Source organism: Macaca fascicularis, chromosome 11, assembly GCF_037993035.2.
Source record: "Macaca fascicularis isolate 582-1 chromosome 11, T2T-MFA8v1.1".
Classification (NCBI taxonomy): Eukaryota; Metazoa; Chordata; class Mammalia; order Primates; family Cercopithecidae; genus Macaca; species Macaca fascicularis.
This window is the reverse complement of record NC_088385.1, coordinates 52,089,873-52,103,225: the sequence shown is the minus strand read 5'-3', so window position 1 is coordinate 52,103,225 and position 13,353 is coordinate 52,089,873. Positions and strand designations below refer to the sequence as shown.

General features: G+C 40.0%; 1 protein-coding gene across 6 annotated transcripts in view; it reads right to left on the bottom strand.

The window, feature by feature from the left end:
• Window positions 1–1,040: 1,040 nt before the first annotated feature.
• The window catches only part of ANO6 (anoctamin 6), a 212,607-nt gene continuing 200,294 nt past the window's right edge, over window positions 1,041–13,353 (bottom strand). For all 6 annotated transcript variants that reach the window (XM_074006663.1, XM_005570632.4, XM_005570634.4 and 3 more), the window contains 3 exons: window positions 12,486–12,688; window positions 10,709–10,814; window positions 1,041–4,240 (listed from right to left, as the gene is read on the bottom strand). In XM_074006663.1, coding sequence (XP_073862764.1) covers window positions 4,034–4,240; window positions 10,709–10,814; window positions 12,486–12,688 — 516 coding nt within the window. In that variant the 3' untranslated portion in view covers window positions 1,041–4,033. The remainder of the gene's footprint in view (window positions 4,241–10,708; window positions 10,815–12,485; window positions 12,689–13,353) is intronic.

The window sequence follows — 13,353 nt, the reverse complement described above, 5'->3', positions numbered from 1 at the left end:
AAACATCCACTGCCATTGTATTGATCATAATGTGGAAATAAGCAAAGACCATCCACATTAGAAGGAAAGGCTATTTATTCAGAGTATGCTATAGCAAAGGGAGTCATCCACTGTCACTCATGTTTTGACAAAGACTCAAAGGCAGGCAGAAAGAGTGGGAAGGCTTCTGCTACGCCTGATTGGAGGCCGCTGATGTGGGAAGCTGTAGGTAGCTAACTAGAAGCGGATATCCTATGTGATGATTAGCAGGGCATATTTGGCTTTCTCTGGTTGGTCCTAAGGTATGAGCAGGGACCAAAATTAGGGAAGCTGTCAGTTATTCATCAGGTCCTGGTAATATTGGGCCAATTGTTACAGAAGTTATTCTTTAGTTTCCTGGATTGTAACTGGAGAGAGCACTCTGACTTTCTGTTAGTATAACCTACTGCAGGCTGGCTCCCTGGGGTGACTATTGCAGATAGCAGGGGCAGGGTGTAGGTAGAGTTCTGCTTCTACATATGGTCTGGCCATCGTCCATTTACATATTGTCTCAGTAATGAAGGGGTGACAGGGAACACAACCTAAACGGTCCTGGGAAAGGTGTCCTACAGAGAGAAGGCAGCAAGAGAAAGAGGTTTCTAGTTTTGCCAGTTACGTGCTCTGGGTCACTATTGGTCATATAACAACTATTTTAGAAAGGAAATGAATGGAATATGCTACATTTATAAATGCTATGGCAGATATTTTAACACATTTCATTAACCTAGTAGGTGAAACCGAACATTATTCAAAAGTCTGGTAAAAAGTGGTAAAATTTGCTAGATTGACAAAAAGAATAGGATTTGGCTGAGTTTAATAACTACCTTTTCTAACCTGTAACCTTAATACACTGAATATAATTTTTAAAAATCCAAAGCAAATCTCTGAAGTGAAGCCTGTGAAAAACCGACATAAAAGCATACATTTATCTAAGGGATACACAACTGGCCACTAGTAAATAGCAGATATATATTTGTTCTCTTCCTTAAAAACATTAAGACAATATAGAATAGACCATACTATTGTTTGTAAAAATGAATTTATTAAAATGCTCATAATTATAAAAGAATATTAAAATGCACAGAAATGAACATTAATTACAAACTTTACATCTTATGCCACAATGTATGAAAAGCATCATGAATAGTTCTACTTCACTTAAGCTGCTCATACATTTTTACCTCCTCAAACATAATTATGAACATAAAATGGTACAAGAAGTGTTTCAACAAGAGTACATTCTGACCCCCTATTGTGAATTAATGTTTTATGAAATTCAAGACACACATGCAATAAAAAAGGGAAGACTTTGGTGACAGTTTACAAGATGGCCTTGTTTATTTTTAAAATAAAAATGATAGCTTTCCCTTTCTAACGACATACAGCTAAATTATCTGAGGGATGTTTAATGAAAAATCCCCTGAGTATTTGGCCTAATGTTTCAATATGCTAAAATTCACAGGCAATACAAAAGGATATAAAGCTCAGTTTCTCTAGTGGTTAACACTGGACAGGCTGAGGGCCAGATTCTCCCTCTTCACAGGTCCACTGCCACACCCATCAATTTCCCCAGGGCTGCTGCCTCTGAAGCCACTTACAGATGCAGCCACCATTGTCGGCAGACACAGCTCCCTGCTTTTCTTCATCACTGCAAGTCAGCCCTGGACTCACTAACACTGTGGATGGCATGGGGAAACGACCCTGCATCTCCACTACAACTTTGCTCTTTTGGGCATCTTAACAGTGTCAGATATTACATTTGGTGCTTTTAAATATGTAGAGGGTTTTGTTCCCTCCTGTCCACAGCAGCGCATGTAATCTATGAAGAGGATTTTCTCTGCTGGGGCTATGAAAACAAATGCACATTTCTTTTAAGTTCTATCATACATACAGGAGATAAGGTAAAAACATTTCCTTTTCTATGCTGACATACATGGCGAGTAACTGCCAAATTTAAACACAAGGAGATAGCCACACACTTCAGAGAAGAGGTAATAGAGAGGAAGTGACACCCGCTTCTAGAAGCAGTATCTCAGAAGTGAAGAGAGGAACAGTGGCACTCCCATCTTGGCTGCGAATGAGAAAGAGTTTCCTTCAGTGGGAAGAAATTCATTTCTCCATCTCTGTGCAGTCAGACCTCATGTGGCCTGTTTTGAACTCTGACTACATCATTAACATGATCAAGAGAGACAGTGAAATGGTGTCCCTGATCCATTAAGACAATTCAAAAGCTGAGAATACTGCTTTGATGGATCCTACATAAATACTTAAAAATCATTCATGGCAGGTATTTGAAATCAGGACCTAGAGTTAAGCTGCTTTTTTGTAAAAAGCCTCTAAAATCTGAGTTTCCTGTTGCTGCTAGGATTCTGATAGGTTGGCTCCTCTGGCATTTAACAGCATCCCAGTGAGGCCCATGCAGCATGACCACGATGCAAATCACCTCCCTCTCCTGCACCCAGCACTGACCTGTTACCAGTAGGGGTGAGAGGGCCTGGCTCCCTGTCTTTTCCAGAGTGCCCAGGAGGCCCGACACTTACAAGGCAATAACGTGAAGTAGACTGCTAGGCTGAACAAAAGTGAGGGGGCAAGACGTGCATGGCAGGACAGGAGTGCAGCAGGAAGTAATCTCCAGATAATGGTAGGGTTTGTGACCAAACCATTTTCCTTTATTACTCTTAACTGCCTGATTGACTCTAGAGGAGGCCAAAAAATCAGATCTAATCTAGAGTCTCTTTACTTGATGATGAATAATCTTGGTATATTCCTGTCTCTAGTACAATCGGACAGTTACACCAAATTACTGGGCCCAGAATAACAGGATGGAGGATGCAAGGAAGCCACATTCTTTATGGCAGAGACTTTGGTGTGTTGATCACTTTGGCATATAGAAATAAGCCAAGTCCTACAGACTCCTTGACAAAAGGCACTCCCCACCCAGTGACCACAATGGGGGCACTTGCTGTTTCTGCCCATGCACACAGTCATGCCACAATGGCTGTGTAGTGAGCCATTCGCAAAGGCAGCTGGTGATGTGTAATACTGCACCTTCTGTATCTAATGAATAAAAGTCAACTGGTAGAAAATTGATGGGCTTATCTTTTCCAGACAATTACGTTGATAAAAATGTAATTTTAATCATGTGATATCACTGTTTTCCAAGAAACTACACATCTTTAGAAAAGATAAATTAATTATGCAGATCAACATGAGTTAAAATGCTGTTTGAATCTGTAACTTTCCCTACTTTTGTCATTTTATTCCCTTGAGATCTGCAAAGCAGTCAACATTGATTAGGCACGGGACCTCCTAGAAGGGCTCCTGGAAGATAAAAAGTGTCATTGTGGATTAGGACAAATACGCTTCAAAACCTTGCTATCTTCATTCCAACGTACTACAAGTATTTTTTTGAGATGGAAAGACATGTTCAAATGAAGACTGAAACTATTTCCTCTGATTAACTGAGGTTTCCTTTCTGGAGGTATTGATAATACACCTAACTATTGTGAATCCTTGAGTCTAGTTAGCTATTTTTAATCACAGGAAAGCTATTAAATCTATAATGATGGTACTGCAAGGAAAAGATGACCCTGGAACAGTTCTAGCAAAGTGAAGAAATAAAACATGGCCTGAAAATAAAGGAGATCATGCGCCTGAGATCATGCGCCTGAGAATAGAAATCAAAGTAATCAAATAGAAAAAAAAGAATCCATTCTACTTTAGAAGGGGTGGTTTTTAAGCACACTAAGGGACTTTTTCTGTAAAATTCCAATTTATCAGAAAAAGGTAACATTTAGGTTTTCCAGGTGATAAGTTTTATGCCCTTCATGATCTAAGTTTTACATTTTCCAGTTTCTGCATCGCTAGCTGAAACTGAAAAATAATACAGGTGGAAATGGCAATAGTTAAGACTCGTATTTGCCAAAGTGATTTAACTTAAACATTCTCATTAGTGATTCCTAATATATTTTGACAGAGCTAAATTCCTTAAAGTGCTTCTCAGAACATAAAGCTCTTATTCTAATTTTGGTCGTAAATTGTTATCTACTGCTTCTATCATCCGTTCAGCTATCACCCCCATATTTTTCGTCATATCTTTGAGGTGATTCTCATGAAGAAGCTTTTGGGTTAGGTATTTTTCTCTCTGGATCTTGCTCTTCGTGCGTTTTGATACATCGGGAATTGCATATGAAATGAAAAATTTCACAGAGTAGATGACGTGCTGGGGGAGAGAAGAAGAAAAATATCACTCACAAAGAAATGGAGGAGAACACCGAGTTCCTTTCATTCTTGCTTCTCATTATGGCAGTTTAACTGGACAAGGCAGTGGATATTTTACACACACATCCAACCACTAATGCCATCGTGTCTAATCAATAGTGTGGCTCTGTCTAGCAGTTACTGTTACTTTCTACAGATAAATAATACTATGTGATATGTAGAAAAGTGTATACACACACATATAATGGTTATAAAGGATAAAGAAAAAATAAATACCCCAAAAAACCACCATTAAACTTAAAAACTAGAATGTTGATAATGCTGTTGTATTTTGTGTCTCTTTTTCTAATGGCCCTGCACTTCTGCTAAAGTCAATGCTATCATATCTGTACAAGTGTATGTGTATCATTCTCATTTATTTTTTAAAAAGTTTGACAAAATATGTATATAGACCCCCAAAATATAGTCTTGCTTGACTTCACCTTTATGATCTGCATGCAGTCTTTTGGAAATTATTTTCTTTTGTTTTGGATCAGGTTCTCACTCTGTCACCCAGGCTGGAGTGCAGTGGCGTGATCATAGCTCACTGAAGCCTCCTACTCCTGGGTTCAAGTGATCCATGTGCATGCCACCATGCCTGGCTACTTTTAAAATTTCTTTGTAGAGACAGGGTCCCGCTATGTTGCCCAGGCTGGTCTCAAACTCCTGTCCTCAAGCAATCCTCCCAACTTGGCCTTCCAAAGCACTAGGATTACAGGCTTGGGCCACCACACCAGGCTGCTTTTTGTTCAAAAGTATTGCCTAAAATTCATCAATGTTGGCCGGGCGCGGTGGCTCACGCCTGTAATCCCAGCACTTTGGGAGGCTGAGGAGGGTGGATCACCTGAGGTCGGGAGTTCAAGACCAGCCTGACCAACATGGAGAAACCCCATCTCTACTAAAAATACAAAAATTAGCCAGGCATGGTGGCGCATGCCTGTAATCCCAGCTACTCGAGAGGCTGAGGCAGGAGAATCACTTGAACCTGGGAGGCGGAGGTTGCAGTGAGCTGAGATCGCGCCATTGCACTCCAGCCTGGGCAAAAAGAGTGAAACTCCGTCTCAAAAAAAAAAAAAAAAAAAAAAAGATTTATCAATGTTATTCTATAAAACTTATAAAACTAGTCCATTAATTTTCACTGCTGTGTAATATTCTTCTGTGTGAATACACTATAATTTATTTGTTCCCCTATGAACAGGCATTGAGATTGTTTCCAGTTTTCGTTTTAGGAACAAGGCTGCTGTGAACATTACTGTGCTGGAATCCTAGAGCATTATCTGCAAATTTCTCAAGAGTGTGGACCTAAGAGTGGGACTGCTGAGACTCTTGTCATGTGAATGTTCCATTTTATAAGAGGATATCAAAACATTTTCCAAAGCAGGTATACCAACTTACACTCCCACAGCAGTGACAGTTTCAGTTGCTCTACATCCTTGCCAGCACTTGGTATCATCAAACTTTTTTTTTTTTCTTTTTTTGAGACAGAGTCTCACTGTCATCCAGGCTTGAATGCAGTGGTGCGATCTTGGCCCACTGCAGCCTCCATCTCCCGGGTTCAAGCGATTCTCCTGCCTCAGCCACCTGAGTAGCTGGGATTACAGGTACCTGCCACCACGCCCAGCTAATTAGCTAATTTTGGGTTTTGCCATGTTGCTCAGGCTGGATCAGACTTTTTTTTTTTTTTAAAAATCAACTTAGTGATTATGAAATGGACTTTCCCTTTGGTCTTACTCTGCATTTCCCTGATTACCAATGAGGCTAAATACCTTTTCATTTTTTAATTTATCAATAAAAAATCTCTGACCTAGCAAGGGGAGAGAGATAATATAAGCATAATTAAAAACAAATTATTCATGGTGTTAAAAAGTGATGAGTACTATGAAGAGATTCTTCTGCAGATTAGTCTGGATATGCCTAAGTGAGCAAACACTTTGAGGTGAGGGAACAAGCCCTGCAGATACCAGAAGGAAAGACATTCTAGGCAAAGGGAATAGCTAATGCAGAGCTGGTTTGGAGGAAACCTCCAGAGTGCATTCAAGAAAAGGCAAAGATGGTGCGGAGTAGGTGAGGAGGAGAGAAATGATGTCTGAGGGGCACTGGGGCATGGCTGGATCCATGAGGCCTTGTGTGCCACTGTGAGGACTCTGGCTCTGACTCTGAGTAAGAGAGGAAGACAAGAGCAAGCCCAGCTAGGAGACTCTGGTCCTAATCCAGGCAAAAAAATGACAGTGGCTCTGACCTGGTGGTAGCAGCATAGTTGGTCTGAAGTGCTCACTGATATATTTTCAAAGGAAAAGCCAACCAGATTGGATATAGCATAAGGGTTCCAAGGACTCTAACCTGAGCAGTATTGAGATGGAGTTGCCATAATCAAGAGGGAAATACTGTGGATGGGAGAGATTTTGGGCTGGGTTGGGAGAACATTTGGAGTGAATGGAGGAAAATATAGGCATGTGGGGCAGTAGATGTGAGACATCTCTGTTAGGCATTCAAGCAGACAGAAAGAAAGAATCCAGGTAGGCCATTGGATTCATGGGTGGAGTTCAGGAGAGGTGTGCTCTGGAAACAACCATTTTAAGGTCCTTTTAGCATACAGATGGTATTTAGAGCCAACAGACTCCAGGAGATCATCAAGAGGCCAAGGAGAGAGAAAAGAAGACAACCAAGGGATGAGTCCCAGGATCACTAAAGAATAAAGTACTGGCATAGAACCTGAGGTGGAATGGCCAGGGATGCAGGAGGAAAGCGTATTTTCCTAGGAGCCCAGTGAGGAGGAGTTTCCAGGGGTAAGTGATGAGGAAAATCTGAAGTCAGATTTTCTGTGAAATTTTGACTCAGATTTTTGCTGAGTCAAAAGTTGCTAAGTCAGGTGAGGGGAGGGTGGAGAAGTGGTGGCTGCTGGTAACTGGCAAGAGCAGCTTCAGTGAAGTGGAGGGGGTGAAAGCATGACAGAAAGACAGAGGAATCAAGGACAGCATGAGTATTGGCAACTCATTCAACGGCGCTGGCCACAAAGAGGAGAAGAGAAGTGAAGCAGGACTGGCGAGGTAAGGACGGAGAGAATTTTGAGATGTGAGAGATATTAGTGTGTTTAGTGATAATGGAAATTATATAGCAAAGGGACAAAGGTTGATGCTGTAGGAAAGAGTTCTTTCATCTGTTTCTGAGGTAGGGAATATTTATAGATATGTGGAATTTCTCTGTTATGTCACCCTTGCATTTCCAGGTTAAAGCCTGGTGGTGTGATGTTATCTTTTTAAAATATATCTCTAGATTCAGATTTGTACATTTTTAAAAAATTTTGCATAAAGGTATACAACATGATGTTGTAAGACACATGTACGTAGTGAGTCCTCAACATCATCGACAGGTTCTTGGAAACTGCAACTCCAGGTCCTCGAACAACATCATTTCCTTCAATGTTGTTTCATTACAGCATTGATGAGGAAAAACACTGGTTTTGGTAGATGTTGTTATCTTAAAGTCATGGTTTCCAAGAGCCTAATGAGGATGTTAAGTGAGGACTTACTCTATAGTGGAACAAATTAACATGTCCATCATCTCACTTTACACATCTTAGATCTTTGCATCTATGTAATGAACAGGGTTGGCTTTATTTTCCTTTCTCTCTTCTTGTCTGATTTTAGGATTTAGGCTACTCTTAGCCTCACCAAATGAGTTGGAGAGTATTTCCTCTTTCTGATACTGAAGGCATTTGTATAGGATTGAAATGATCTGTTTTAAAAAGTTTCGTATCACTCTCCAATAAAAACCACACGGTCTGGTGTTTTCATTGCAGAAAGATTTCAAACTTCTGCTGTAATTTAAGGTTTATAGCTACCTTCTTTAGCATTCTGGAGATAGACTACTCTCTTGGCTTCCGTTGTTACTGTTAAAAAGTCTACTCCCATTCTCGCTTTAGTTTTCTCTGTTAGTCATCAGTTTTTTTCCTCTGGTTACTTCCAAGGTTGTATTTTTGGTGTGCTGCATTTTCCTTCTAATATGTGTAAGTGGATTTCTTTATTCTGCTTGATACATGTCATGCTTTCTGATCTGTGAACTCTTTCATCTCTTTAATCCATTTTCTGCTTCTTTCATTTTTTTAAGTTAGTATTTCTCATTCTTCCATATCACTTAGCATTTTTTTTTCATATTTTCTATTTTCTTATCTCCCTGCGATGTGTCAGGAGTAATTTTTTCAGACCTATCTTCCAATTCACAAATTCTTTCTTCAGAGTTGCCTAAACTTCTGTTTCATCCATGTTATTTCTTTTTTTCATTTCACCAAAGATTTAATTTCTAGAAGTTCCATTTAGTTTTTTCAAAATTGCCTTATAATTTTTTTTTTAGTTTCTTGCTCTTTTAAAATTCTACCCAAAATTATTTAAATATTTTCACATACAGTTAATTTATATTCCTTATCTGACAGTTCAAACAAACCCTTGAGGTTACTGAGAGTCCAAATCAGTTGTTTCTCACACGTTTTTTTTTTTTTTTTTAATCACCTCTTGTTATTGACCATCTTTGTTTGTGTGCTCATATTTGATTAGCTTGATCTGAGAAAAACCTGGGGTCTAAACTGAGGACACTTTTCTCCAGAAAAGAAACACACTTCTTTCTACTGAGACAAATGCAGCCCTGTTTTGGGTCTCTGGCTTATCCAGGAATCTCAAGCTCAGTTTTTCCACTTCCCTTCTGAACCAAAGCATGATCTCCTTGAGCTTCAGATGGAGGCACTGATGTGTACCAGCTTGCTCTCTGAGCCCTCCAGCACTACAGGGAATTTCTGTTATATCACCCTTGCATAACATAACCCTGCTCACTGCCCTATTACAGCCCATCATTTAGGCTGGGTGCAGTGGCTCATGCCTGTAATCCCAGCACTTTGGGAGGCCGAGGAGGGCGGACCACTTGAGGTCAGGAGTTCAAGACCAGCCTGGCCAATATGGTGAAACCCCGTCTCTACTAAAAATATACAATTAGCCAGGCATGGTAGCATGCACCTGTAGTCCCAGGTACTTGGGAGGCTGAGGCAGGAGAATCGGTTAAACCCGGGTGGCAGAAGTTGCAGTGAGCTAAGATCATGGCACCGCACTCCAGCCTGTGTGACAGAGTGAGACTCCGTCTCTTAAAAAAAAAAGAAAAGCCCATCACCTAATTTTCCCTCTCTCTGTAGATTCTCTTCCCTTCCAGTGAGCTCAGAAATGCAAAGGAATTATCAAGCTGGCTCTAGAAGTTTTGCAGTGGGGATGGGCCACTGCATATGTAAAGACAATTAAATGATCTACCACAATATCAAAAGCAGAGGGCCAATCACTTCATCAACTACATGTTTGAATAGAAGCTTGTGACTCCTGCTGATATATCACATACTGTACTTGAGAAAGCCACTTACGATGGTGAACTAACCATGAGTTACTTGTCTTCCCTGTTTAATGTTTGGTAGCTACTTGAAAAAAAAAAAAAAAAAAAAAACTAGTATAAGTACCAAAAAGCCAGGGAGTCTACCCCACTTCTTCTCTGCTGAGTGGTTTTATTCAGAGCAAATGAAATCCACCTGCCTCAGCCCCTCTTGCTGCTAAGAAAACCACATGCTATAGTTCTGGTCAATGAGATGTAGGTGGAAGTCCATGGTAGGGGCTTCTGGCAAAGCATTCTTTCCTGACAAAAAGGACTGGATATGGTTAGCATTGCCCTTCTTCCTGCTTTGCATGTAATTTGTTATCTGGAATTTCAGCAGCCATAAGGGGACACATATATGAGAGCAAATCCAAGAACTGGATATACTGCTTCCATCAGTGAACTGGTATTGACTGATTCAGGAGCAACCACATACTTTCGTGAGCTCTGTTATGTGGGTTGGAGGGAGGGGAATCAACCTTATTTAAGCCACCATAGACTGCGTTTTCTGTTTCTTGCAGCTTAAATACAATCCTATCGACCATACCAATTAAGTAACCTCTGATACTTTATAATTTGGCAGTAGTTAATTCACTCTGCATAGGAAGCATAGTTGGCTACATCAATTACAAATTTATAGTTGCCTTAGTCATTTTTCAGAGCTGGTCAATTTCAAACTCTCCCAGCAGTAAAAGTTTCTCACAGGCAGAGATCACATCATCTTACTCATCTTGAATAAGCCCTTTCACAGCCCAACATGCTGCCCAGTGCCCTAAATTTTAAAAAGTTAGTAAAGAATGATATTGAATCCCTTTTGCATATAACATGCTTTTAAAGTTTAAAAGCAGATAATGCTCTCGTTAATGAAGTTGTTTGAATATTTTCAGGTCAAAACCGATTAACATATTTCCTAAAATATTAGCAAGTGATAAGAAGGTATCATACATGTTAAGTATGGAGTTGGCAACATTTAATGGAAGGTCTGCAAAGACACATCCTTATAAACTGTTTGAAAGCATACTTTTCCTACCTCCATGACAATGATGAAAGCCAGCTTGGCTGCAATCACATGCCAATAGTAGATGTTGTGTTTATACTCCTGGGGGTGTCCAGGTGGGTATCGGAAATCACGATACCTGAAAACGAAATGGAGACATATTGGGAGACAAATCTTTTTGACTGAATACTGTCAACAAAGGCCCCATTTAGAAAGAAGTCATGGCCAGGTGCAGTGGCTCATGCCTGTAATCCTAGCACTTTGGGAGGCCGAGGCATGTGGATCGCACAGAAGTGCGAGACCAGCCTGGCCAATGTGGCGAAACCCCATCTCTACTAAAAATACAAAAATTAGCCAGGCGTGGTGGCACGCGCTTGTAATCCCAGCTATTCCGGTGGCTGAGGCATGAGAATTGCTTGAACCCAGGAGGTGGAGGTTGCAGGGAGCTGATATGGCGTCACTGCACTCCTGTCTGGGCAACAGAGCAGGACTCTGTCTCAAAAAATTAAAAAAAAAAAAAGTAGAGGTCATATTTGATTCAATGCTCTTTTAAACTGGACATCACATACATTTTCTCTTAAAGCTCAATTTGGTAACAAAGCCCCAAAATAACTACAGTTATATCTCATTTAATATTTAATCAGAGAATGATGGTAATAACAGGGTCCATCTTTGTAGAAAATAACCCATCTTTATAAAAGAACTAAAGTTTTAAATTTTTTCTCCCAACATTTATCCCTGTTTTCTCAAAACAATTCCTGTTTAAGGGATCATGTTTATAAATTTATTTATATAATGGTATCATCAAGGTTCATTCAGCTATGGGACTCTCTCTCCTCATACAGAGTACTATCTGCTTGCTATAATTTTTTACTTAATTCTTGTCAGATATCAACTGTTAACTGCTGTTGGTGTATCTTCCTCAGGTAGTACATATCTAATTTTATGCCTGTAAGCTATTAAACCTAGAAGAGTTTAATTTCTGATTAGAATTGTGGAAAGTAAGAATAAGGAGATTCAATACAGAATTGTAAAGAGGCTCCACTAGGTGTAACACAAACATTTATTTTGGGCTTATTTCTGGTTTCCTGGTTGCATTATTGAGAATTTGAGTTAGTGAGGGCTTTGAGGAGTTGGACTAAATAAACTTTAAAGCCTCTTGTTTTAGGTGAAACTCTATGATCCAGGAAAAAAGGTCAATGACCTACGGTTCACAAACTATCAATTGGTAATTTACCTGGTACATACTGTCCACTGTTGAACTCACCAGCCATTAAAATCGATGGAGAGAGTTTTGGAATATTTTTAGATAATACTGTTCAGCTGAGTATTTACATCTCTTCTCTCTGTATGCCCCTGTTATGTGAGGTGCTAGTTTGCCATCATTCAATATCTTCAGATTGTGCTTGAATAACACAACAGTATTAACAACTGAATTATCTTTGTTCTGGGACCTCTTGAAGTTTCTCTATTTCTATGACTTTTCTTTGGAATCAATCTCCCTGTAATCCTTTGAAACTCTCATCTTTAAATCTTTATGGTTTGGTCTGAAAGTTCTACCCCTAGTCTTCATTAACTTTTTAATAAATATACATACATATACATTTTCTGAGTTTCACTCAAGAGAAAGCTATGGGGAAAAAATGTCTCTAGCAGCTTGATTTAAATGACACCAAAGCACCCAGTTGATCCTGAAGTTATAAAGAAATAAAAATTAAATAATTAAAAAATGACACCAAACAGAATTAAGTCACAAGAAAACCCCTTTTAAAGATGAAGTGCGTTTTTAAACAAGTAAAGCAGAACTTGCCTGCATGTGGTATGGTTACCCAGCTCAGAGTATGGGTTTCCCTTGCTTTTGTTTTTGAAGTCTGCAACTTTGAAGATGGAGAGAGTGTTGTTGATGTACCCTTCCATGGTGTAGGAAGTGTGGTCCCCATAGGGAGGGACGGAGAAGGACCAGTAGTACACTAGGCGGGGGATCATGTCCGATGTGAAAGCAATGATCATGGCCTATTTTGGGAGAAAAACAACAAAAAGTGAAAATGAAGTTATGGTTTTTTGTTTGTTTTTTGCTTTTGAGATGGAGTCTTGCTCTTGTTGCTCAGGCTGGAGTGCAATGGCACGATCTTGGCTCACTGCAACGGCACAATCTTGGCTCACTGCAACCTCCGCCTCCTGGGTTCAAGCAATTCTCCTGCCTCAGCCTTCTGAGTAGCTGGGATTACAGGCACATGCCAACAAGCCCGGCTAAGTTTTATACTTTTAGTAGAGACAGAGTTTTGTCATGTTGGCCAGGCCAGTCTTGAACTCCTGGCCTCAGGTGATCCGCTTGCCTCAGCCTCCCAAAGTGCTGGGATTACAGGCATGAGCCACCCCCTCCGGCCGAAGTTACAGTTTTTATAGGTCAGGTTAACAAATATGGCAGATTTACTATTTTCATCATGTTGATTTTTTTTTTTTAAAGATTCAGAAATCTTAGTTCTTTCTTAACTGCAAAATATATGCAGATAGTGAGATAGGATCTTGCTCTGTTGTCCAGGCTGGAGTGCACTGGCATGATCATAGCTCACTGTAACCTCAAACTCCTTGGCTCAAGTGATCCTCCTGAGTAGTTAGAATTACAGGTGCACTCCACTCTGCCTGGCTAATCTTTAAACATTTTTTGTAGAGATGGG